The following is a 22,682-nucleotide window of genomic DNA, read 5'->3' as shown; positions in this document are numbered from 1 at the left end:
CCCCAGGAGGAGACGCTATATTCTCTCATAAAGGCCTGATGAGTGGGACTGAAGGACGACCTCCTTAGACTAAGCTGCCCAGCGGGTCACAGCTTCTGATAATAATCCCAGCCAGACACAGAAGACTCAGAAGTCAGCAGGTGTGGAAGGTCACCAAGGACCGCAGAAAAACAGAGCCATCTGCTCCAACTCCCTCTCCACCTTCCCAGCCCTTGCCCACAAGAATAAAAGTACCTAGAATTTGCCCCAAGGCATCTAAGGAGAAAACTGATGGCACCTTCCACTTCTGTCTTTTCCTTCTCGCCAAAAATGAACTATAATAAAGAGCTCACACCTGAGATCCCTCCCCCAGTCCTGGAGTCGGTGACTGCCTTGGGGCGGGGAACAGTAAACCCGGAACGCTGGTAGCCAGCCCAGAACCCAGGGTCTGCCCCTCCTCTACCCATTTTCCTTCCCCTCCGATCAGAACGAGCATGTGTCAAGTGCACCACCTCATTTAAGCATCTCCAACAATCTGAGCCGGGACTGGACGCACTCACCCCCCAGACGGCCTTCTCCCAGGACTCGGGTGTCCCCGCCTTCCCAGATCTCTATACTGTGCGGGCCTCCCATGGAAACAGGGACCTGCCACAGGGAGCAGAGGGGAGGGAGGGAAGCTGAAGGGAAGCATGTGGTTGGAGATGAACTACGGAAAGCCGTAACCTGTTTTATTAACACAGAAACTGCACAGCTGGGACTTCAGCCAGGTGACTTGTAGCCAGTGAACAAGCCCCACCCTTAGCAGCCTCTCAGGGACCCTCTGAGGGGCTCTCCCTGCTGCTGGCAGGGAAGGGGGTGAGAGAGCAGCAGGGAGGCAGGTGCACACAGCTATTCCTCGAAGAAGGCCAAGGTGAACTCCCCAGGGTCATCTCCACACCGCGGCCCCTCCAGCTGCTCCGGCTCTTTTCCAGCATCTTCCAGGAGTTGCTCCAGGTCCAGGTCACTGGAGGCGTCATCGTCAGGGGGGACACTTCCAGCCTTCTTCCCCCCTCCCAGGGGACAGACCCCACGATGAGCTGGTGGGGTCAGGCCCTTGGGCACCATTCTAGCTTCTTTGTCCTCAGACAAGCTGGTTCCTGTGGCCTTGTTTTGGGGAGCTTCTTGTTATCCAGTCTGTTATGTTTTTCTTCCTCCTACAGCTTTGACACATCAGCTCTCATCCCACCCTGGGATCCGGGCCCCAAAGCCCTCTGGCAAGACACCTGGAGCTTCCTGTAGGAAGAGGTGAACAGGGAGGGCTTTGAGTAGTACCCTTGTGTTTGCAGAGTTAACAAGATACTGGAACTTCTCCAAGGCTGGGCAGGGACTGAAGTCCTGGGCAAGGAGTCAGAGCTGGGCCACAGGTAACAGATGCCCAGAGAAATCAGGAAAATAGCATGTATTTATTACATGGCGTTCACAGACAAAATACCAAGCTCTGAAGCATTCATAGAAGCATTTTTCTTAGTTTCTGCTCTCAAGGGGCACAGTGGGGAGGGGACATTTCCAGAAATAATGACCAACACCAGTCATACCTACTGCTAAGTGAATAATACAGAGAATGCATTACAAGAGTTTAAAGCAGGGGTGGAAAATTCAGAGGAGGCTTTTCTGTAGCAGATGAGCTGAATTGAGCCTGGATGATTGGGATGGTACAGAAGAGGGAGGACAGCAGGAGAGCAGGCCTGTGGGAGAAGAAGGCAGGCGAGTTTGGCAGGCAGCAGGCAGTCCCAGCAGAGCTGAAGCAGTTTGTCTTAGGACTGGGAAAGAAAGTTTGTGTTATCTGTAGGCAATGTGGAGCCCCTGAATATTTGTGAGTAGAAGCATCTAACCATATGGGTTAAGTTTTCCCAAGCGGTTACACAAAAGGGAAGCTGGAAGAAACTTCTAAAAGTACAATCATTCTGGGCCCCACCCTCTAAGGCTGCTTTCCCACAGTTCCCGTGGCCTTTCTAATGGGTCATTTCCACCAGTGTTTGTATCCACCCAGGACTCCTCTCGTTGCGACTGAAAGCAGAAAGCAGCTTAGGCAGCAAAGTGGGGGCTTAGCCCAGGTGACTGAAGAAGAATGCAGGGATGGGTCTGGCTTTCAGAGAGCAAACTTGTCTGTCTCAGGATGTTTCTCTTAACTGCTCATTTCTGCCCCCTACTGTTCAGCTTCAGCCTCAGCCTCCACTTGACCCCAGAGCCCATGGGCTCTTCCCACAAGGTGGCAAATAACTTCTCCTCTCACGTCCGTTTTTAAAGTTTTTATTTAAATTCCAGTTAGCTAACATAACAGGGTGGTATTGGTTTCAGGTGTGCACATCGTGATATATGTGACTATAGTGATTCAACACTTCCGTACATCTCCCATGTCAGTCTTTCAGGAAAGAACTAGACTTTTTCCCACTAGCTCCAACAAAACCCCTAAGAATGCCCATCCTGGAGACAATCAGTGTGGCCAAAGAGATGGGTTGCTCTAGATGACCAGACCTGAGTCGTGGGCAGAGGACCATACTCTGGAAAGTAAGTCAGGACTGGAGTTTTTATTTGTACAAGTTGAAAGTGCATAGTTCTAAATAACCCCCATCCACTCCTTTTTCATCCTCCCTACAGCCCTGAAGCTGTTGGATCTACATTCCACATATCAGATGGGGCCCCTGATGGCCCCGGAGACCACTCAGGGCACAGTGCTGCACTGGTGGGCCCACAGCTGGCCCCTGTACTCTCTCCACACACCAGTAACCTCCCAGCACTCTGTGGTCCAGAAGCTAGAAAACCTGGCCAAGGGCCCCCACACCATGGTAGTTCTGAGGCTGGGTCCCCATATTGCCACCTTCACTCCATTTATCTTTATCTGGTGACTGGCAGGGATCTGGGCAGCTGTGGCTGAACTGTTGGCCCGGAACTCTGCACTCTGTGGTCATCAAACTGGCCAACACCAACTACAAGTCTGTGCGTGGCAGCTACTGGTTCACCCTCTAGGTGAACCGGTTCCTCTGAGCTGCCTTTGGTGGACACCAGGGAAATAACCCCCAGTCAGGCCCTGCCCCATGGCATCCACCCAGGGTGGCTCATCATCTGCAGCAAAGTGGACTTGCTCCTTTCCTTCATCTGCCACACCTGAGTGCTTCTGCGGGTCCTGGGACTGTGTGGATGGAGGGCCTGGGACACAGTTGTGAAGAGGACCAGTGCCATAATAGGATTTCTAGGATAAGAGCAGGTGCCACTGACTTCTCTTGCCTGGAAGACCACAATAGCTTCCTAACCAGTCCAGCTGATTCTATTCTTGCCCCACTCTGACCACTTCTCCTCTCAGAACAAGAGCAGTTACTTTAAATGAGACCAAGTCATTAGCCTCCTCAGAAGCCAAAGCTTTCCATCTCAGTATAAATCCAAACCCCTAACTGTGGTCCATGATGGCCTGGCTGAACTCTGCATCCTCATTTGTTGTCACTCTCCTCTGGCACTCTGCAGTCCAATCCCATGCTCTTCTTGCTGCTCAAGCAGGTCAAACCATCCTGCCTCAGGACCTTTATACCTGCTGTTCCTGTGCCTGGAATGCACATCTGCCAGATCCTCATATGGTTGGCTTTCTTCCCATTCAGTTCCCTGATTAAAAATTATCTCCTCAGAGGCTTTCCCTGACCACCTTAAATAAAAGAGGCCATCTTCCCATCCAGGCACTCTACCCCCATCTTTCCCTCCTTTTCTTTCATATTACTAAACACAATCTGTAATTATTTGGTTTACTATTATTAGTTGTTTTTCTGTCTCTGTAGAATGTAATCTCCATAAGGAACAGGGAGTTTGTCTAGCTTGCTCACTGTTGCATCCCCTTGAGCTAGGGCAGTGCTTGAATCATTGCAGGTGTTAAATATTCCTCAAACGAACAGATGGATGAAAGTCCGAGAAGGTCTTACTTCTATGCCCTGCACCTTCTCTCAGCAAGCCTCCATCTTATGAGAAATAAGCAATTGGCCAAAGTACCCCCCGTGTTGCAGTTGCTAATTACCAAATCTGCATGATTATCACTATTAAGGATTCACATTTACATTAGGGCTTTATGATTTTCTATGCAGTTTCCTATTTTTATTTTGGACGACCCTCCCAAGAACATTCTCCCATTCTACGGGGGCCCCAAGAGGTGGCACACGGCTGAGCCAGTCCTTGGTCCTAGTCTGGTTGCAGAACCAGTGATAGAGATGACTGTCCTCGCTGGAAAACCAGCCTCTTGCAAGGGCTGGAAGCGATCACCCCTGACTCCTCTGACTCGGCTGACAGGGCGGTTCCTCTGGTCTTCTGGACGTCAGTTCCCTGGCTGAGAGGCTTCCCTGACCACCCTAAAGGGGGCTCCGTGACCAGGCACGACCACGTCCGCAGTGGCTAGGACCCTCTTCCGGCTCCTCTCCTGGGCCACCGGGTCTTCGCTCAGCGCTTGCCATGAGTCTTCGTCTCCGTTGCGTTCAAACACATCGCCCACCACCACCACGGTGCCCAGGGCCGTGCCCGCCACCACCACGCTCACGTCCCGCTGGCCCCCATGGCCCGGCGTGGCCCACACCTCGAGCCCCGGGCCCAGCTGCAGGGGCCGCTCCTCACCTAGCCCGTGGGGGAGGTAGCGGCCCCCGGGGAGGCAGAAGTCGTGCGAGACCAGCAAAGCCGCCCCGGGAAAAAGCCCCAGGTTCCCGATGTGATCCGAGTGTCCGTGGGTGCCCACCACCAGAGTCACGTCTCCGGGGGCCACGCCCTGCGCCGCCAGGGCCCCCAGGAGCGCCTCCCGAGCCCAGGGGCCGCCAGTGTCCACGAGGATGGGGCCACGGGCCACCTCCTCCAGGGCGGTCTTCGCCCCGCCGCCCTCGGGCGGGGACTCTCGGGTGCCGGAGGCTGAGCTCCAGGCCTGAGGCAGCACAAGCGTCACGGAGCCGTCGGCGCGTACCGCATCGTCGACCCCCTCGGGCTCCGCGTAGCCCTGCAGCAGGACCACCACGGAGTAAGGGTCGCCGCTCACTAGCAGAGGCGGCTCCCCGGGCAGCGGCTCGGTCCGCACCAGAGCGCTCATGGCAGGATCGGGACGGCTGGGGAAGGGAAATGGGGATGTGGGCGCTGTCCAGTCCCTTCGGGTTCCCACGTGCGCCCTGCCTCCTCCAAAGTTGCACCTTCCAAGTCTGTTCTTTGCCACCCCCTTCGCGCCCTTAAGATGGTATCGCCCCAACGCCCTTCCGCAGATGGTATCGTCCAAGCTGCCCTGAGCCTGAACCCGCCAGTCCCTCAGTGTCTTCGGCCGTCGCCACACTTCTCATGCGGTAGGTCCTCACCCATCATCCCCCAAAGGATATCCTCTTTATTTCCCTCATTCTAACCGAGACGCTCCCCGCCTTGGACCTAGTTTCACCGCTTCTCCTAATTCTGGCCTCACTCCGTAGTTAGAGCGGCCCTCGGAAAAGCGCGCGAGATTTTGTCCTCTGCGAGCTCCCGTAAGCCCAGGGTATGGTGGCCGAGCCGAACGCTGATTTTTAATTCCGGTGCATTCTCCCGCACGCGCCGAGAGGGGTTGCACGGACCCGCGCCTAGATGTTTATCAGCCGGGGGACCCCTGCCAGCCTCCCTGGACTGCAAATTACAAAGCACCATTAGCTTCTAACAGCCGGCGACCAACGGCTCTATTCTCTGGGCGCTGCTATATCGGCCAGGTATGATGTGTGCAGGACAGTTGTTTGAAACTACGGGCCCAGGTGATATTTAAAAAAATTTTTTACTAGCGCTGTAGAAAATTTGGCACCTGTGAAATTACATGGTGGGCCCTCGGTGAAATTAGTATGAAGTAGACTAAATATCTACCCCACCTAACTTATCAACATCGCCCCATCCTCATAGTGTCCCCTTCTTGTTCAGTTTGTTGGCTTGTAGCCTAGACTCGGGCAATGTGTATAGGTCATAGAGAATGTCCACGCTGGCTTCTTCTTGTAAGGGTCTAGAAACAGACCCCGAGGGCAGAGTGCCTTTCCCGAGACCCACAGCTCCAATGCCTTCACTGACCTCTGGGTCGGGTGGGGAGTAGGAGAGAGATTTAAAGGGGAAAGTCTTCAATACTGTCACCACACACACACCTGCCAATTAAGGGGCCAGATGGCAGGCAGAGGACTCATCTGTTGGAGCAGGCCTTCCGCCTACTGCTCCCACCTTTGTCCCCATAGCCATGCCATGCTGCACCACCAGGATCCTGCCTGAGACCAGACAGGAGAGAACAGCTACAAGCTCACTCACACATACACACACACCCTTATGTGGAGCAGGGAGAGCTCAGACTTCAGAGGGTTCTTCTCCATGACTCCTGCCCCTTCCTGGGGGCTCAAAGGCAAGAGTCAAAGATCCTCTGGGTCATGCTTGGAGTGCCCTGGTGTGTTGATCATCTCTTCCTCCTCTTCCTCTTCTTCCTCCTCCTCCTGATCTTGCTCCTCCTCCCCTTCTGTCTTCTCTTGCCCATCCGTGATCTTCTCCTTTCCGGTCCAAGTTTCCTGTAGACACGCTAGGTTGGGTGATAGAAAACAATTTAGATATTAGCCTGGGGGGTAGAGGAGGTTGGGGCCTGGCAGGAAAGGGGCCAGCCCCACACACTTACCAGTCTCAGCAGGGGGGAGCACATGACCTTCACAGAGAAAATGCTGTAGGGGCTGCTCCTGATGATGGAAGTACCAGTCTCCCACGACATCTTCAAACTCCTCCAGCATCGTCTCACACTGATCAAGTGGAAGGGTCAGAAAGGTATCTACTCTGCTGGGCTTTGGAAACGCTCCTCTCTGCTCTTCACTCCTGTCTGCCCACCCCATCCTAAAGAGCAGGTAGCCAGGAGGCTAAACTTGGCGTACGAGATGGTAATCCTCATTCATTCAACAAACATTTACTAAAACCTGTTCTGCCAAGTAGGCTATTAAACTCTTATGTCTCAACTCCTTGCCTATAAAATGGGAAATGGTAACAGTACCTACCACATGAAGTTGTTGTGAGGGTAAAATGGGGCAGCAGCTGGAAAGTATGTGGGCCTGAATCTGGCACATAGTATGTGCTCAATATGTGGTAGTAGATATTATCAGCCTCCATTATTACTCCTTGATATGCTCCTGGGCCCACTTCAGTCAATGACAGTCTTCACTCTGCCCCCTTCTCCTGCTCAGAGGCTGAATTCCGGAGTATCTAGGTCTCCCCTCAGGTTCCCTTCTCATAGCCCCAGGCAGTGCAGTATCCTGTCCTACCTGCTTCTTGAGGAACGTGACTTCCACGCTGGGTTCGTCCCATAGCTCCAGAGGGATCCCCAGATCCACCTTCACCCCCTTCTGCACCAGACCTTTCAGCGTTGCCATGGTCTGACTCTGACCCTGAGAGAGAGGAATTTGGGATCAGCCCAGCTCACTGCCCCACCTCATCCTTCCCCTTTCTGCCACAGCAGGTTTGTCAACTACCAGAGACTCCATGAGGGAGTCTAACAATGGGGAGGGGAACATTCTCCAGAGCTGGAGGGAGATGGGTCCCAGGGGATACCCGTTGTTGTTTCTGAAACGTGGGATGCTGCCCTAGGGAAGAGTCTGACCTTGGCATATCTCAGTGAGCCCTTGCGCTCGGCATGAACACTGTAATCCAGGATCCGCTCACACAAATTCTCCAAGGCCTCTTCCAGCCTTGTCTCTCTGTGGGAAGAGGGGAAACAAAGATTTCTTGGATGCTGTAGGAGCTCCCAGGGCTCCCTCAGGGGTCAGAAGGTAGATGAGCAACAAGAAGAACTCACGAAACACTGTAAGGGATGTGTTTCTTTCTCTTGCCAGTGTCTAGCACCTGCCCCAGCTCCAGCACCTCTCGAGATCGGCCAGTGCGACTCAGCTTTTCCTGTAGCTCCAGGCTCAGCAGCTTACACACTAGATGTCCACAAGGATGTGAAAGATAAACAAACATTCCAGCAACTCATTCTGTAGATGAGCAAAAGCAGCAGACTAGAGCCAGACTGGCTGGGTTAGAATCCTGACTCAGCCGCTTAATAGCTATGTGGTAATTCTGCTGTGCCTTGGTTTCTGCATCTCTAAAATGGAGATAACAATATAGTTGAACCTCCTTCATAGAGGTGTGGTGAGGATTAAATAAATCAACCTCTGTAAAGCCCTTATAATAGTGCGTGGCATATAGGGAGCACTTTATAAGTGTTTGCTTTTATTCAGTTATTTATTGAGCTCCTATATGCATGAGAGCAGTAAGACCCATGATCCCTATTCACGGGACATTGCTGATGTAGTTGGGGACAGATTAAAAATGATGACAGTGTGGTGTGATGGGCCCTACACTAGAGGTTCACAAGAGATTTAATCTCTTTAGGAAATGCAAAATTCAGTCAATGGTCATTTACTGAATTGCTGCTAGCTTGTGATTTCCTTAAGGATGAGCATTGCGTATGTTCCACCACTGTCTTCCAGCAACTAGCACCTGGCCTGGCATGAGGTGGGTCCCAAGAAAGGGGGTGGCCTATACGGAAATGCCAAGCAAGTTAAACACAGGGCAAGTTAACAAAAGTGCCTTAAATGTTCCAGGCACTATGCTAGAACCTCGGAGATACAGGTGCTCTTCTTCCCTCCAAGGGCTTACAATATAGTGGGAGGTGACAGAAAAGGAAGAGGGCTTCCAAAGGAATTGACATCTAAACTGGGTCTTGAGAATCAAAAACAGAAGGGAGAGGGTTATTTCAGGCAAAGGGAAAAAGTGTGCTGAGGCACAGAGTGCGAGAGGATAAGGCAGGCTCAGTGACAGCTGAGAAGTTCAGTGTGGCTGAATCATGGGCACTTTGAGGATGGGAGTTGAGACAGAAATATAAGAGCGGTGGGGGCCATACAACAAAGAGACTTCTATGCTGTGCCAAAAATGGGTGTATTCTGACCACAGCAGGAGGCCTGCAGAGGTGTTAGAGCAAGGAGGAGAGGTGAGGTAGGCTCAGGTCATGCGGAACACCAATACTGAAATGCAGGGTGGAGTGGGGTGAAAGGAAAAAGAATCCAGGGAAGAAATTAAAGTCAGGAAGGCAACAAACTAGGGAACCAGGGAACTCAACGGCCCAGCTCTGAAGTGTTTCCCCCCCACCCCACCCAGTCACCACCGTCATGCAGCCACATAAGATGCTGCTCACAGTAAAATCCGTAAGTACACACCCTCTGCAAAGCCTCACACGTATGGGGAACCTCCTCCATTTCTCTGGCCTCCTCTTTGAGCTTCAAGGCCTTATTTACTTACCCCAAACCCTCCCCAGGAGAGCATGGGACCTGTAATTTGAGAGCGTCTCTGCAAGGGTGGAGCAGAGGACGTTCATAAGGTATGAGCCTCACACCCAGCTCCTGCAGGCTCCCCAGGTTTAGGTTTAGTGTCATGGGGGGAAACACACTTTTAATGCTCAGTAGAGTGGGTGATCCTGGGCAGATAGTCTCTGAACTACAGTTCCCACAGATCACAGGGGCTACGCAAGCGAGAAAAAGAGGACTTCCTCTGGATGCCCTATGGGAATTGTAGTGCCACAGTTGTGGGGTAGCGCTATGCATTCCCTCCCTTGACCCCCTTCGAATTCAGCCAAGCTCCATCAGAATCTCCCTCAGGTCTTAAAGGACATCGAGTGACCCACCCATCACGGTCCATTTGGTCCGGTCCAGACTAAGGAGATGGGCAAAGGGATGCGAATAGGGGCCACTCCCTTTAGATACCTTCGCATTTGCTGGGCAAGCGTTCTGTGTCATCGTCTTCCTCCTTCGGCGACCCAACCCAAGCGCCATACACAGCCAAAATGAAAAGCAACATTCCCAACCGCACAGGTCCCATGACAAAGTGCTGTCCACAACCAACAAGCCCTTGCCTTCACACCAACTTCGGGAAGGCAGCGGGCCCTTTAAGTTCCGAGGGGGTCGGAGGGAATTTCCAGCCAGCCTGGCTTGGGAGGCGCACGCGCAGTCCCGGTCCGGAAGGGGGTGGAGCCTCATTGCGCTCCCAGCTATCCCGCCTCGGTTTTGTGGCGCCTCTTAGGGTCCTGGCCGCGGGGTAGTTAAAGTATAAACTGAAGTAATTGCAGCAGGAGGGTGTGCTCCTTGCACGTAGAGAGAAAAACCCGTTTTTTATACCACTTCAGGCCGTGAGCCTAGGAGACTCATTCCGGCTCGCGGAAGGGGCAGTGACTTCCTTTCCGTCTCTGCCAGGACCTGCTCCCGGGAGGGGGCGGGGCCAAGATGGCGCCGAGCGCCGGGTGAGCGGTGCTTTGGCGGCGGTGAGAGACTTTTTCTGCGTGGGGCGTTCGGCTGACGGGGGCGGGTCTGAGTGCTAACCGGGACTAGGCCCTCTGAAGGGCCTGTGTGGGAGCCTGGAGGAGGACGTTGGGTTGTGTGTCCGTGCGCGTGGGGACTGTGTGTGTGCGTGTGTGTTTGCATTGGAGGATGTTGGGGGGATGAGGTGGGCTCTCAGCGCCTTCTTCCGCGCTGTATCCATTCCTTGGGGAGCTTCGACTCGCTTCCTTGCTGGGGAAGCCACTACCCACATCTAGTTAAAGTTAGCCCTTTTCTGTGAAGCTTTCCTGCCGACTCCACTGACCTGAAGAGCTCCTGAGGTCGTAGCGTGTTTTGCGAGCTGTTACTGGCAGTCGGTACGGAGGGTATTGAAGGCTTAGTAAGAGTTCACCAGTGACCTGGGATACAACAGCGTCTTGTATACCCGGCGCCAGGCACAGAGTATGTGTTGAATAAATGTGTTCCCTGAACATAAGACTTAGCGGAGGAGGAGACCAAATTCTCTTTCGCTTCCTTGCTCAGCCCTCCAGCACGCCCCCATCAACACCCCGCAGTCAGTCTAAACACTTTTGACAGTAGTCTTCCGAATGCCAACTTCAAGCAAGCCACTCTCCTTTAGGCCACAAAGCAGGTTCCAAGCTTGGACCTGTATCTTGGTAATCGTGGTACCGTGAATTTATTGAGCACCTACATCTCTAAGCCTTATAATTCACTGATTTATTCAACAAATGATTTACTGAGTAGAGTGGCTCAGGCACCAGTGTGGGATCTTGTAATACATCAATGAGCATAACACAAAGATTTTTGTCCACACAGTGGGGGGTGGAAAGGGAAGGTGTGGTGGTGATAAACAATTAGAAATGATACAGTATATATTAGTAGATGTTAAATGCCATGAGGGGGAAAAGCAGAGTGGGATTGGAGTGTGGTGTTGAATAGGGTGAGGGGAGTAGGCAGCCAAGCTGGCATCTGGGGAAGAGCATTCAAGGCAGAAGGAAGAGAGCAAAGGCCGTAAAGCAAGAGCTTCCCTGTGAGGTTTGAACAGCAGGAGAACACTGGGGCTGGATCAAGATGGAAGAAGGAAGGAAAGCAGATCAGAGATGTGATGGGGAGAGGGCAAATTATGAAGGGCCTTATAGACTGTAATTAGGATTTTGGATTTTACTCTGTGGTAAATGGGGAACCATTACAGGCTTTTGAGCAGAGAAATGACCCAATCTGATTTATATTTTGACAGAATCACTCTGGCTGCTATGTTGGGAATAGATGTAGGGAGCAAGGGTGGAAGCAGGAAGACCTTGTCAGGAGACTGTTGAAGTTAGCCAGGCGAGAGATGATGGTGACTTGGCCATGCAGTGGGAGTGGAGGAATCGGGTTTGATCACCTGGCCAATTTGATGTGAGGGCTCACATATAGAGTGAGTGCCTGGATAGATGACATTACCATGAAGATGAAGAAAAATGGAGCAGGTGAAAAGGGAGATCAGGAGTTCAGTTCCAGAAGAGATTTTAAGTCGACAGTTTGATAAACAAATCTGGTGTTAGGAAGAACGTTCTGGGCTGAGGATATAAACTTGGCCACCATCAGCCTATAAGCACTGTTGAAAATTGAGGGTAGTTGACATCACCAAGGGAGTAAGTGTAGCTACAGAAGAAAACCAAAGACCGAGCCCAGGATGCTCCGGCATCAGGCAGATGACAAGAGGAAGAACTGGTCAAGGAAACAGGAGTGGCCAGTGAGGTGGTAGGAAAGCCAGGGGAAGGCAGTTGAGTAAAGAGTTTTCAGGAGGGAGTAGTCAGCTACAGTGTGTGCTTCTGGCAGGTCAGGTATGATGAGGACGGAGAGTGGACCTTGGATTTGGCAATGTGGAGTCATCAGTGACCTTGATGAGCAGTTTCAGGGACCTGGTGGTGTCAAAAACCTGCTTGGGGTAGGTGCAAGAGAGGAGAGGAGAGGAATTAGAAAGTTAAGATAACTCTTTCAGGGAGTTTGGTTGCAAGGAGGAGCCTAAAAACGGGGTATATGTTGGAGAGAAAGTGAAATGAAGAAAATATTGTTTTATATTTCTAATTGTGAAATACACATAAGCTTACCATTCTAAACCATTTCAAGTGTACAGTATAGAGGGATTAAGTATGTTCACTTCGTTATACAACCGTCACACCATCCATCCTTCCAGAACTCTTCATGTTGTAAAACAAACTCCAGTGCCATCAAACACTAACTCCCCATTCTTCCCTGCCCTAGCCCCAGCAACCCACTTCCACTTGCAGAGTCTATGAATTTGACTCCTCTAAGAACCTCATATAAGTGGAATACATACCATTTGTCCTTTTGTGGCTGCCTTATTTCACTGAGCATCGTGTCCTCAAGGTTCATCCGTGGTATAGCACATGTCCGAATCTCCTTCCTGTTTAAGGCTGCATACTATTCCATTGTATGGATAGACCACCGTTTTGTTTTCTTAAGATGGGAGGAATAACTGCATTTTGTAGGCTGGCAGGAATGACTGATTGGGTAGGTTGAAAACTTGGTGGTGATGCAGGGAGAAAGCAGTGTTGGGAGTTGGTGAGAGGCACGAGCGGCTTCTCTAACAGGTAGGGGGCGCGTGGGTGGCTAAGCGTCCAACTTTTTTTTTTTTTTTAGATTTTTTTTTTATTTATTTATTTGAGAGACAGAGCACAAGCAGAGGGGAGGGGCAGAGGGAGAAGCAGACTCCCTGCTGAGCAGGGATCCCGACATGGGGCTCGATCCCAGGACCCTTGGATCATGACCTTAGCTGAAGGCAGACGCTTGACGACTGAGCCACCCAGGTACCCCACGCATCCAACTCTTGATCTCAGCTCAGGTCTTGATCTCAGGGTCGTGAGTTCAAGCCCCATAATGGTCTCTGTGCTGGGCATGGAGCCTACTTAAAAATGAAATACTTAAAGTAACAGGTGCGAAGGCAGAGGATGTGGGTACTGGTGCTGTTAGGTTGGTGGATGTGGTGGGAATCTGTGGAGGTTCTCTTCTGATGGCCTGAAGTAGGGAAGAGAGGAGGTATCACATAGGACAGAGGGAGACTGAGTGCGTGGAGGTGTAGTATGATTGTCTGGCAGCATGAGGGGCCTGTGTGAAGTTCATGGCCATGAATTTAAAGTGAGAACTGGCTGGGATGGTTGTGTGTTTTTTCATCACATTAAATTGTACAGGTGTTTAGGCTCAGAGTGGGAGCGTTGTATTTAACCGTTACTGCTTTTGTGTCAAGCGTGAATAATGGTGCAAGAAGGGGCAGGAGAGATGAAGGTGTACACAAAACCACCTCAGGAAACCAAGCCTTTTCCACGTTCCACATATGGGGAAGAAACCCAGAGGTGGGAGAATGTCAGTAATTTGCCCAAATAACCCAGCTGGGGAGTCTAGGGCTGGGATTTCAGTCGAGGCCACGTCCATTCACTGTGCCTCACTTGCACAACACTGGGCACAGAATGCGGAGCTCAGTACATCGTGTTGCACTGGATTGGATTACTCGCTGCTTCCGTTACATCCAATGCTGACTCATACTTCTTTTTTATCTCTTCTGCCCACCCCATCCCCCTGCCAGGGTCTCCGTTTCTCCACCCTGGGGTATCACTCTTTGGGGGAGGGAACAAGGGGCTCCAGAATGGCCGAGGAGAAGAAGCTGAAGCTTAGCAATACGGTGCTGCCCTCAGAGTCGATGAAGGTGGTGGCCGAGTCAATGGGGATCGCTCAGATTCAGGAGGAGACCTGCCAGCTGCTGACCGATGAGGTCAGTTACCGCATCAAGGAGATTGCCCAGGTAACCTGACCCGTCCGCCCAGCCCTGCGTCATATCAAGGATGCTGCCCAGGCCCCCTTCTTCCTCAGGCTGTCAGGCTGATGTCTGTCTGTCTCCCACCCCCAGGATGCCTTGAAGTTCATGCACATGGGGAAGCGGCAGAAGCTCACCACGAGTGACATTGACTACGCACTGAAGCTGAAGAATGTCGAGGTGATTGGGGCACGCAGGACTGAGGTTGGGGGCGGGGGCAGGGTGGTGAGATCCGTCCTCCCAGATGCTGCATTTGCCTTCGGCCATGGCTCCTCAGGCTTCCCTCTCATCCCAGTGTCTCTCTCTCTCTCTCTCCTGATATAGCCGCTCTATGGCTTCCACGCTCAGGAGTTCATTCCTTTCCGTTTCGCCTCTGGTGGGGGCCGGGAGCTTTACTTCTACGAGGAGAAGGAGGTTGATCTGAGCGACATCATCAATACCCCTCTGCCCCGGGTGCCCTTGGACGTCTGCCTCAAAGGTTGGGGGTGGGGAGAGCAAGGCGGCAGGGAGGAGGGAGAGGGGGTGGGGATCACAGTGGAGAAGCCCGCTGCGTGAGATCGCTGGTGAGTTGCAGGAAGTGGGAACAGGACGGAAAACACGTTCCTAGTGTGGAGTGGCTCCTTAGTGTCCATGTCCAGCAGTTCAACTTGACACCTTCTTTCCTCACAGCTCATTGGCTGAGCATTGAAGGCTGCCAGCCAGCTATCCCGGAGAATCCACCCCCAGGTAACCTTGTCCAAGCCCAGAGCCCACCCCGGTCTATCTCACCTTCCCTGTCCTTCCTTTCCATCCCCTGCCACTCTCCTCACTCCTGCTGTGACCGCTTTGCCACCAGCTCCCAAAGAGCAGCAGAAGGCTGAGGCCACGGAACCCCTGAAGTCAGCAAAGCCAGGCCAGGAGGAAGATGGACCCTTGAAAGGCAAAGGTCAAGGGGCTGCTCCAGCCGATGGCAAAGGTCAGTACTGCTAGGCCAGGCCTCTCCTGGCTCCTGCCCCAAAGCCAGACGGCGAGCTGTGAGGAGGTCTCACTGGGCAGGGAGCAAAGGTTTGTCTGGTTCGAGGCCTCTCCTGGAGCTTTCGTTTTCAAACCTGTCTTCCCCCTTCACCCAGGGAAAGAGAAGAAGGCGCCACCCCTGCTGGAGGGCGCCCCTTTGCGGCTGAAGCCGCGAAGTATCCACGAGCTGTCTGTGGAGCAGCAGCTGTACTACAAGGAGATCACCGAAGCCTGTGTGGGCTCCTGTGAGGCCAAGAGAGCGGTGAGGCCCCCCTGACCTGCTTTTACCTCCGGTCCCTTCTCCGGAAGTCCCACGAACCCGTCCCGGTCTCTGCCCCCACGTCACTCCCTCCCTCCCCCCGCAGGAGGCACTGCAGAGCATCGCAACGGACCCGGGGCTCTATCAGATGCTGCCACGATTCAGCACTTTCATCTCGGAGGGGGTGAGAGGAGGCAGACGGCCAGCACCTAAGATGAGGTTCCGGGCAGTGAGGAGGCGGGGGAGCTCATCTGAGGGTCTCACCGCCCCGTCACCTCCTCCCACAGGTCCGTGTGAATGTGGTGCAGAACAACCTGGCCCTGCTCATCTACCTGATGCGCATGGTGAAGGCGCTGATGGACAACCCCACGCTGTATCTAGAAAAATATGTGAGCGGTCCTGCCCACCCACCTTTCCACCCAGGGTCGGGGCACCTTGCTGCCACCAATGGGAAGCCATTTGTCAGAATTAGCCAACTTGCCACTCCTTCCATAGGTGCATGAGTTGATTCCAGCTGTGATGACCTGCATCGTGAGCAGACAGCTGTGCCTGCGGCCAGATGTGGACAATCACTGGGCACTCCGGGACTTTGCTGCCCGCCTCGTGGCCCAGATCTGCAAGCATTTCAGCACGACCACGAACAACATCCAGTCCCGGATCACCAAGACCTTCACCAAGGTGAGCAAGAATGAGGAGTGTAGGGGCACCTGGGTGGCTCAGTGGGTTAGGCATCTGGCTCTTGATTTCAGCTCAGGTCATGATCTCAGGGTTGTGGAATCCAGCGCTCATGCTCCGTGCTCAGCAGGGATTCTGTTTGAGATTCTCTCCCTCTGCCTACACCCACCCCCCCGCACAAATAAATAAATAAATCTTAAAGAATAAGGAGTGTAGACTATTTCACATCCCCACCCCAGGGTGGTGACCAGGACAAAGCTTCAGCCAAGCCGGAGGTGGGTCAGTGTGGCGAGAGGAAAGGACACTGAAAACACAGGGCAGAGGGACAGGGCCTCGAACTCGGGCCCTCTCTGTAACGTCTTAATGATCCACAACAAAAGCGTGTTCATGACACTTGGTCCTTAACGGTTAGTTTCTCAGGCCCCTTGACCCGGGTTTCTCTTCCTTCCCCTTACAGAGCTGGGTGGACGAGAAGACTCCGTGGACCACGCGTTACGGCTCCATCGCAGGCCTGGCAGAGCTGGGACACGATGTGAGGCCCCGGCAGCAGGGGGAGTGCTGGGGGAAAGGAGGTATCCTGGGTCCTAGTGGGCAAGAGCCCCACCCGGGAGACTCCGAGGTGACCCAAGGTTCCTGGCTTCTCCCCTTCCTTTCCGATAGGTGATTAAGACTCTGATTCTGCCACGGCTGCAGCAGGAGGGGGAGCGGATCCGCAGCGTCCTGGACGGCCCTGTGCTGAGCAACATCGACCGCATCGGAGCTGACCACGTGCAGAGCCTCCTCCTGGTGACCAGAGCCCCCATCCCTGCCCTCCCCTCTCTTCTTCCCACTCTCACTCCCCTCCACACACACACGGGTACAATGTTCAGCAAGCCATGGTTGGCTTTTATTCACTCATCCCATCTCTGCCTCATATATTCAGAGTCCAATACTGTTGTGCAGATGGAGACCAAGGCACCAAAAGGTTAAGTAAGAAATAAGAGATCTTAACTCTCAGCACGGGACATCCCCTAGAAGGGACTGCCCCTGAGGCTTCTGCATCACTGTGCTCCGTTCCGTGCAAGGCATCACCCTGTGGACCAGCCACCCCTTAGAAGTCACCAGTGTATTCAGCAAGTCACCCAGTCACACCAGTGGGTGCTGCTTGTCCTCTCAGGAAAAGCCAGCGGTTCTCACACACATGGCTCTCCCAGCAGTCCGGCCCGTGCCAGAACATACTGAACTACCGGGCGCTTTCTTCCTCACCCCTTCCCTGTCACACTTCCTGAGGGGCCCAGCCCTCCACCTACTGGCTTTTCTTTGCTTTCTCTGCAGAAGCACTGTGCCCCTGTTCTGGCAAAGCTGCGCCTACCACCTGACAATCAAGATGCTTATCGGGCAGAATTTGGGTCCCTCGGACCCCTCCTCTGCTCCCATGTTGTCAAGGCCCGGGCCCAGGCTGCTCTGCAGGCTCAGCAGGTCAACAGGACCACTCTGACCATCACTCAGGTCCGTGATGGGGGAGGGGGGTTTGGTGAAGAAACGTGGGAGGGATGGGGGGAGGGGACGCAGACAAGAGCTTGCTTTTGGAAAACATGGGGCCCTCTGAGAGAGCAGTGTTGGGGGGAGTCTGGGCCCCCTTAGTGGATGATTCCCCAACCCCAGGGAGACCCGCCGAGGAGCAGCAACAGGTGCCCTTTATCTTCTTAGACCTTGACATTTTCTTCTTCCCTCTTCTTCGTGCAGCCCCGGCCCACGCTGACCCTCTCACAGGCCCCTCAGCCCGGCCCTCGAACCCCTGGCTTGCTGAAGGTCCCTGGCTCCATCGCGCTGCCTGTGCAGACACTGGTGTCTGCCCGAGCTGCTGCCCCGCCTCAGCCTTCCCCTCCTCCAACCAAGTTTATTGTAATGTCGTCCTCCTCCAGCGCCTCATCCACCCAACAGGTACTGGGAGCCACGTGGGACCTGGGATGGTGGGGAGCATGACCAGGGCTACCTCCAAGTACCCTGGGGGCCCCAGAGTAGAGCCCAGTTCCCTCTGGGCCCAAAGACAGGAGCGGGAAGGGGCATTTCGAGGAGGCCCGCGAGGCCGTGGCTGCTCATCCTGAGCATGGCTCTCGAGCTCGCAGCAACCTCCAGGCTCCTGAGCATGTGAACTATGATCAGCTGTTCGGCTGGAGCAGGTGAATCCTCCCCCAGGCAGCGCCTTTCCTTTCTTCCCCCAGGTCCTGTCCCTCAGCACCTCAGCCCCTGGCTCAGGCTCCACCACTACCTCTCCCGTCACCACCACAGTCCCCAGCGTGCAGCCCATCGTCAAACTGGTCTCCACTGCCACCACCACACCCCCCAGCACTGCTCCCTCTGGGCCCGGCAGCGTCCAGAAGTACATCGTGGTCTCTCTTCCCCCTGCAGGGGAGGGCAAAGGAGGCCCGGCCTCCCATCCTTCTCCAGCTCCTCCCCCATCCTCAGCTCCCTCCCCGCTTGGGGGCAGTGCCCTCTGTGGAAAACAGGAAGCTGGGGATAGCCCCCCTCCGGCTCCAGGGACTCCAAAAGCCAATGGCTCCCAGCCTCCTGGATCTGGCTCCCCTCCGCCTGCACCTTAATGCTGTTGTATATCTGCCAATGTTCTTCTGTCCCCGACTCTCTCTCTTTCTCTCTCTCTCTCTCACACACACACACACACACACACACACTCACGCGCAGGGTGGAAGGGAGTAATAGTTTGCTTCCTCCATGTTACTTTTTTTTTTAGATATTGTACAGCCAGTTCTTCAGAATAAAAGTTTGATTTGTAAGTTCTGATCCACCTCAGCCCTTTCTGTGTCAGGTGCCACGGGAAGGTCGAGCTTGTCGACCAGGACTTGTCTCCTGGCCTCTCAGGACTCTGGACTCTTCAGCCTGATCCATAGCCTCGGGCCAGAAGGGTGGAAAAGACAGTATCCTCCTCTCCAGCTCCGCAGACAACCACCTTTGCTGCCCGTGTCCTCGTTTGGGGAGCCTCAGATCCGGATGACATAGGCATCACTATGACTTAGGTGTCGCACCCACTTGTGGGGGTTGGCATTGCCGCAGGGTCTGAATGCCAGCCTGAGGAAGCGAACCTGGAGGCCGGAGCACGTGTGCCGGGGAAGTTCAAATGAGAGGCTGGCGGGACCCAGACCCAGAGGGGCCGAGGTGGAGGGTGCTTGACCAGGAGGCCCAGGGAGGCCCGGAACATCCATCTGTAAGGGACAGAGGCCGGGAAGGGGTACTGAGGCCCAGAGAGGATGGAGGGCAGGGAGGCCCACCGCAAGAGGAGGGACAGGTTGGGGCTGACCATGCAGGTGGAGGAGAGGGTCTCAGAGAGTCAGCAGCTTGTACCTGGAAAAGGCCCGACAGCTGGGAGCCGCCCTGAACCCGAGGCAGGTCCCAGCGAAGGGCTCCCTCCCCCAGCTCTGCCTTCTGCTCGGGGCCGCTCAGCTCCTGTGACAGGCTGGAATTTGGAGAGGCGCTGCGCTCAGTCCCTGCCTTCCTGGGGCAGGCCAGTTCCACCCTTCCCGGGGCCACCCTGTTGTCCAGGGAAGCTGGTGCAACCGCCTGAGCCCCCGTGCCTCACCCACTAACCTGACCACCCCTCGTGGCAGGGGAAGGTGCAGCCTGACATTGAGAGCTTGGCTGCAAAGAAAAAAGGAAGAGAGTCAGCCCCTGGAAGGCAGTGACCAGTTCCCACTCTTCATTAACATCACACTAGGGTTCAGCATGAGTGTTACCCCATCCCCTTCCCGAGCCCTCCTGCCTCTAACTGAACAGGATTCCGAAGCCAGTGGATGCATCTGAAGGCGGGAGCAATAGGTATGTGGGCCCTCTGTCCTACCCCACGTAACAGAACTAGGCTTGGCTAACCCCGCTCATACCTCTTTGGGGGCAGGTCGCATCGTAACTTCAGGTAAACCTGGAGCCTGGGTGGAAGGGCACGGTAGTGTTACTCGCTGGCAGCTCACCATCCCCACCCGGGGCCTCTGTGCAGGGCTGCTGGGTGGGTCATGCCCCAAGCAGTGAATCCACTAAGGGCTGAGTCCACGTTGGGGGGAGGGTGTCTTTTTCTGACTTGTATCCTCTTACTGCCACTTCTCCATAATGAGTTTTGGGAACATCTTTGTATTGGCTTAGACTTCAGAGAAGTTCCAGAGCAGGGAAATGGTCTCACCTGCCTGAGCCTCGGTCCCACTGCACAGAGGGAAAGAGCCGGAACGGGAGCGGGGAGGGGAGGTCGTCTGAGAGTTGGTACCGCATCACAGTTAGCTGGGACCAGACAGGAATGGAGGTCAGTTTGGTCTCCTCACCCCTGAACTGCCTCCCTTCCCCATGGTGGATGGAACATGCTAGGCCAGCCCGGTCCTGACCTCGCCCTGAGGGGGCTGCAGGCGCAGAATTCGATGAGACTCAAACTCTTCCAGAAGCACGGAGCTGTGAAATGAGACCTCATCCACCCGGATCCCCGGTCCGTAACCTGGAAGGAGAGAAAGTCTCCTCTTGGAACCCACGTTGTGGGAGAGGAGAGCAGCAGGGGAGAGCTGGGGGAGAATCTGTCTCCGTGTTCCACACAACTTCTGGCGGTGACCTCCACATAGGAGAGAGAGACCTACTTTCTTCTCACCTCTTAGTTCTGACTTCCCCACACAAAATTCTTCTGTCAAGCCGATGCGCATCTCTGTCAGAGAAAAGAACATCAGAAAAGGCTGCCAGATACCACCATACACAGCACCGAGGAGCCCGTCCCACACCCCAGCCTGGGCCAAGCCTGCAGACTTCTCACCAGAGCCACTGGGAAGAAAGCTCTTGAGGCGGATCTCTCCCTGCACGTCTACCTTCAGCAGCGAGCCCTAAGAATGGCGGAGAGCTCAATGCTCAGAGGTGACACGCCCCCCCCCATACATTTCCCAAATGCCATCTGTCCTCAGCTCCCGGGTTGGGGGCCCAACTTACATTAGATGCTATCAGCACAGACAGTCTCTCGACCACATCCAAAAATACTTCATTCTTTTGGCTCTGAGGAAGAGAGGGGATTTGGGCGCTTGGAGGCTGAACGGCCTGTGTTCTAAAGTGGACAGACAGAAAGGACAGGGCAGTGGAGGCTAGGACCCTGGGGTGGGGACACAGGGGTAAGGGAAGGGATTATCCACATCTAGCTACGCCAGGATCTCCATCTCTGGTGTCCCAGAAAAAAATGAGAGGGCCTGACTCCATCACGCCCGCCCTCACCTGGTCAGAGCGGCTGGTCAGGATGGGGCGGCTGGCTGCACTGCTGGGGGCCACTTTGCTCTGCTGCGTCTCGGCCCCAAACTGGAAAGCACCCAAAGCAACAATCTTCAGGTTTGACAGTACCTACCAGCCCTCCTCCTCCTCTTTCCCTTGACTAACCAAGCCAACACTGCTGAGGTCAAAGAGGCTGAAGGGCTTGCTGACCACAGCCTCCGTCTGGATGAAGTTCCTCAGCATCTCCATGGACGTGGTCTGTACATAGCCATAGTCCTGCAGGCAGGGAACAGCCTTTGGTCAGCGGAGGAAAGGGGTGAGAATGAACGGACTCAGCCTCCCCTTCACAGCACATATCTGCAGGGCCTGGGCGCGGTGGGGGAGATCCCTGGCCTCACCAGCACTTCATCCAGGAGTTCGTAGACAAGAGCCACGTTGCGGGAGATGGTCCCCTCACTCAGGGAGCCACAGTAATCGCCCAGGAGAGTGGCCAACCTGAGAAAACAGGATGGAGTGTGCATATCCTCCTGCGGTCGCATCCCCGCGCCTAGGTGCCCAGCCCTGCCCTCCTCACCGGGAGAGCAGCTCGAGGAGGCTGAAGGGAGAAATGTTTTCTGAAGTCGTGGCCACCAAATAGAGACCGCTGTGTCTGATGTGAATGAAATGACGGTCATCGTGGTGCTGAGGCAGAGGCGGGGAAGAGAGCTGTGATTAAGGGCCCGCGAGACTTCCTAGCGGCGGGCCTTGGGGCGAGCCAGAACCACCCCCCGGGGGCCCAGCTGCCTAATGTGTCAGCGGAGGTAGCCCCCCCGTACCTACCCCGGAGTGGCAGAGCTGCGCCCGGTATAGTGTTAGCGCTCGAGAAACGGTCGCTCCGAATATTTGGCAGAATGTACCCCCATCCCCAAGCGGAAGCTCTCAGGGAAACAGCCCCGGGAGAAAGGAGGCGCCCCCTACCCCCGGCCCGCCGGGAGCCTACCCCACGCCCCGCCACTGGTTACCATGACAACGGGGGACTCATCTCCGGGTAGTCCCGTCAGCTTCCGGTAGAAGAGCTCGGCCACATCCCGACCGCCACTGTCCCCGCGGACTGAGCGGGTGGAAGGACAGCTAAGGAGTCGGCGACACAGGCTGGCTCTGGAGCACTGCTCCCACCCAGCCCCTCCCCCTCCCGCCCTGCAGGTCAAGGATACAATCCTTGTAGATGAGCGGGTCCCCTTTGGAGGACAGAATGAAGAACTGGGAGATCATGGCGGTTCTGGAGAGTAGGCAGGGAGACAACGAAAGTTGGGCCTGCCCCGCCCTGCGGCCTGGGAACAAAAGGACGCGCGTATGCTGTCCCTTTAAGAACAATTTCTCCTCCGCCCGTGCCAGCTCGGACCGCGGGAAACCCAGCGCCCGCCCCGCCCCTCCCCGCCTTTCCCTCCCC

The 22,682-nt window shown here is 54.6% G+C and overlaps 4 protein-coding genes across 10 annotated transcripts; 1 reads left to right on the top strand and 3 right to left on the bottom strand.

Annotated features, from left to right (window-relative positions):
• Positions 1 to 2,252: 2,252 nt before the first annotated feature.
• Positions 2,253 to 5,126, bottom strand: MBLAC1 (metallo-beta-lactamase domain containing 1). The gene has a single exon (XM_006751354.3). It carries the CDS (start codon positions 5,060 to 5,062, stop codon positions 4,310 to 4,312), a length of 753 nt encoding a protein of 250 aa, XP_006751417.2. The 5' UTR covers positions 5,063 to 5,126; the 3' UTR covers positions 2,253 to 4,309.
• A 102-nt stretch (positions 5,127 to 5,228) lies between these two features.
• On the top strand, positions 5,229 to 18,813 carry TAF6 (TATA-box binding protein associated factor 6). Of its 5 annotated transcripts, XM_081819338.1 has the most exons (16): positions 10,146 to 10,282; positions 12,120 to 12,228; positions 13,885 to 14,100; positions 14,206 to 14,292; positions 14,437 to 14,590; positions 14,782 to 14,838; positions 14,948 to 15,067; positions 15,222 to 15,367; positions 15,471 to 15,548; positions 15,652 to 15,753; positions 15,860 to 16,042; positions 16,497 to 16,571; positions 16,700 to 16,825; positions 17,354 to 17,527; positions 17,765 to 17,962; positions 18,244 to 18,813. In XM_081819338.1, the coding sequence occupies exons 2-16, from the start codon at positions 12,127 to 12,129 to the stop codon at positions 18,619 to 18,621; spliced, it is 2,196 nt and encodes a 731-aa protein (XP_081675464.1). In that variant the 5' UTR covers positions 10,146 to 10,282; positions 12,120 to 12,126; the 3' UTR covers positions 18,622 to 18,813. The 5 variants fall into 5 exon arrangements, with proteins under 5 accessions (XP_081675467.1, XP_081675469.1, XP_081675466.1 ...); XM_081819341.1 differs by lacking the exons at positions 10,146 to 10,282; positions 12,120 to 12,228 and adding an exon at positions 5,229 to 5,306; XM_081819343.1 differs by lacking the exons at positions 10,146 to 10,282; positions 12,120 to 12,228 and adding an exon at positions 5,559 to 5,693.
• Positions 5,737 to 9,977, bottom strand: CNPY4 (canopy FGF signaling regulator 4). Its single transcript, XM_006751356.3, has 6 exons — positions 9,729 to 9,977; positions 7,784 to 7,910; positions 7,589 to 7,685; positions 7,254 to 7,376; positions 6,623 to 6,740; positions 5,737 to 6,529 (listed from the first exon to the last, which is right to left on the bottom strand). Exons 1-6 carry the CDS (start codon positions 9,841 to 9,843, stop codon positions 6,366 to 6,368), a joined length of 744 nt encoding a protein of 247 aa, XP_006751419.2. The 5' UTR covers positions 9,844 to 9,977; the 3' UTR covers positions 5,737 to 6,365.
• Positions 18,740 to 22,661, bottom strand: AP4M1 (adaptor related protein complex 4 subunit mu 1). 3 transcript variants are annotated; one of them, XM_081819347.1, is made up of 15 exons: positions 22,447 to 22,661; positions 22,255 to 22,343; positions 21,828 to 21,934; positions 21,652 to 21,748; positions 21,419 to 21,529; positions 21,260 to 21,364; positions 20,984 to 21,046; positions 20,814 to 20,880; positions 20,655 to 20,708; positions 20,401 to 20,507; positions 20,205 to 20,299; positions 19,912 to 19,956; positions 19,622 to 19,672; positions 19,379 to 19,490; positions 18,740 to 19,239 (listed from the first exon to the last, which is right to left on the bottom strand). In XM_081819347.1, exons 1-15 carry the CDS (start codon positions 22,502 to 22,504, stop codon positions 19,018 to 19,020), a joined length of 1,383 nt encoding a protein of 460 aa, XP_081675473.1. In that variant the 5' UTR covers positions 22,505 to 22,661; the 3' UTR covers positions 18,740 to 19,017. The 3 variants fall into 3 exon arrangements, with proteins under 3 accessions (XP_081675473.1, XP_006733812.1, XP_081675475.1); XM_006733749.3 differs by having other exon boundaries at positions 21,260 to 21,340; positions 22,447 to 22,660; XM_081819349.1 differs by lacking the exons at positions 22,255 to 22,343; positions 22,447 to 22,661 and adding an exon at positions 22,073 to 22,196 and having other exon boundaries at positions 21,652 to 21,934.
• Between the last annotated feature and the right edge of the window lie 21 nt (positions 22,662 to 22,682).

The sequence above is a fragment of the Leptonychotes weddellii genome, chromosome 5 (genome assembly GCF_054177405.1).
Source record: "Leptonychotes weddellii isolate Sample4059 chromosome 5, ASM5417740v2, whole genome shotgun sequence".
Lineage (NCBI taxonomy): Eukaryota > Metazoa > Chordata > Mammalia > Carnivora > Phocidae > Leptonychotes > Leptonychotes weddellii.
This window is presented reverse-complemented; position numbering and strand designations above follow the sequence as displayed.

Bases quoted from the DNA above. Each gene is read 5' to 3' on its own strand.
- MBLAC1 (XM_006751354.3), bottom strand. From the start codon at position 5,062: ATGAGCGCTCTGGTGCGGACCGAGCCGCTGCCCGGGGAGCCGCCTCTG.
- CNPY4 (XM_006751356.3), bottom strand. From the start codon at position 9,843: ATGGGACCTGTGCGGTTGGGAATGTTGCTTTTCATTTTGGCTGTGTAT. The intron at 6,741-7,253 runs GTAGGACAGGAT...CCACTTGATCAG, and splicing joins TCACGTTCCTCAAGAAGCAG to TGTGAGACGATGCTGGAGGA. The intron at 6,530-6,622 runs GTAAGTGTGTGG...CACCCAACCTAG, and splicing joins GCTCCCCCCTGCTGAGACTG to CGTGTCTACAGGAAACTTGG.
- TAF6 (XM_081819338.1), top strand. From the start codon at position 12,127: ATGATGAGGACGGAGAGTGGACCTTGGATTTGGCAATGTGGAGTCATC. The intron at 15,368-15,470 runs GTGAGGCCCCCC...CTCCCCCCGCAG, and splicing joins CCTGTGAGGCCAAGAGAGCG to GAGGCACTGCAGAGCATCGC. The intron at 17,528-17,764 runs GTCCGTGATGGG...TTCTTCGTGCAG, and splicing joins CCACTCTGACCATCACTCAG to CCCCGGCCCACGCTGACCCT.
- AP4M1 (XM_081819347.1), bottom strand. From the start codon at position 22,504: ATGATCTCCCAGTTCTTCATTCTGTCCTCCAAAGGGGACCCGCTCATC. The intron at 20,881-20,983 runs GTAAGTTGGGCC...CGCCATTCTTAG, and splicing joins CTGTGCTGATAGCATCTAAT to GGCTCGCTGCTGAAGGTAGA. The intron at 20,508-20,654 runs GTGAGAAGAAAG...CTCTCCTTCCAG, and splicing joins GGGGAAGTCAGAACTAAGAG to GTTACGGACCGGGGATCCGG.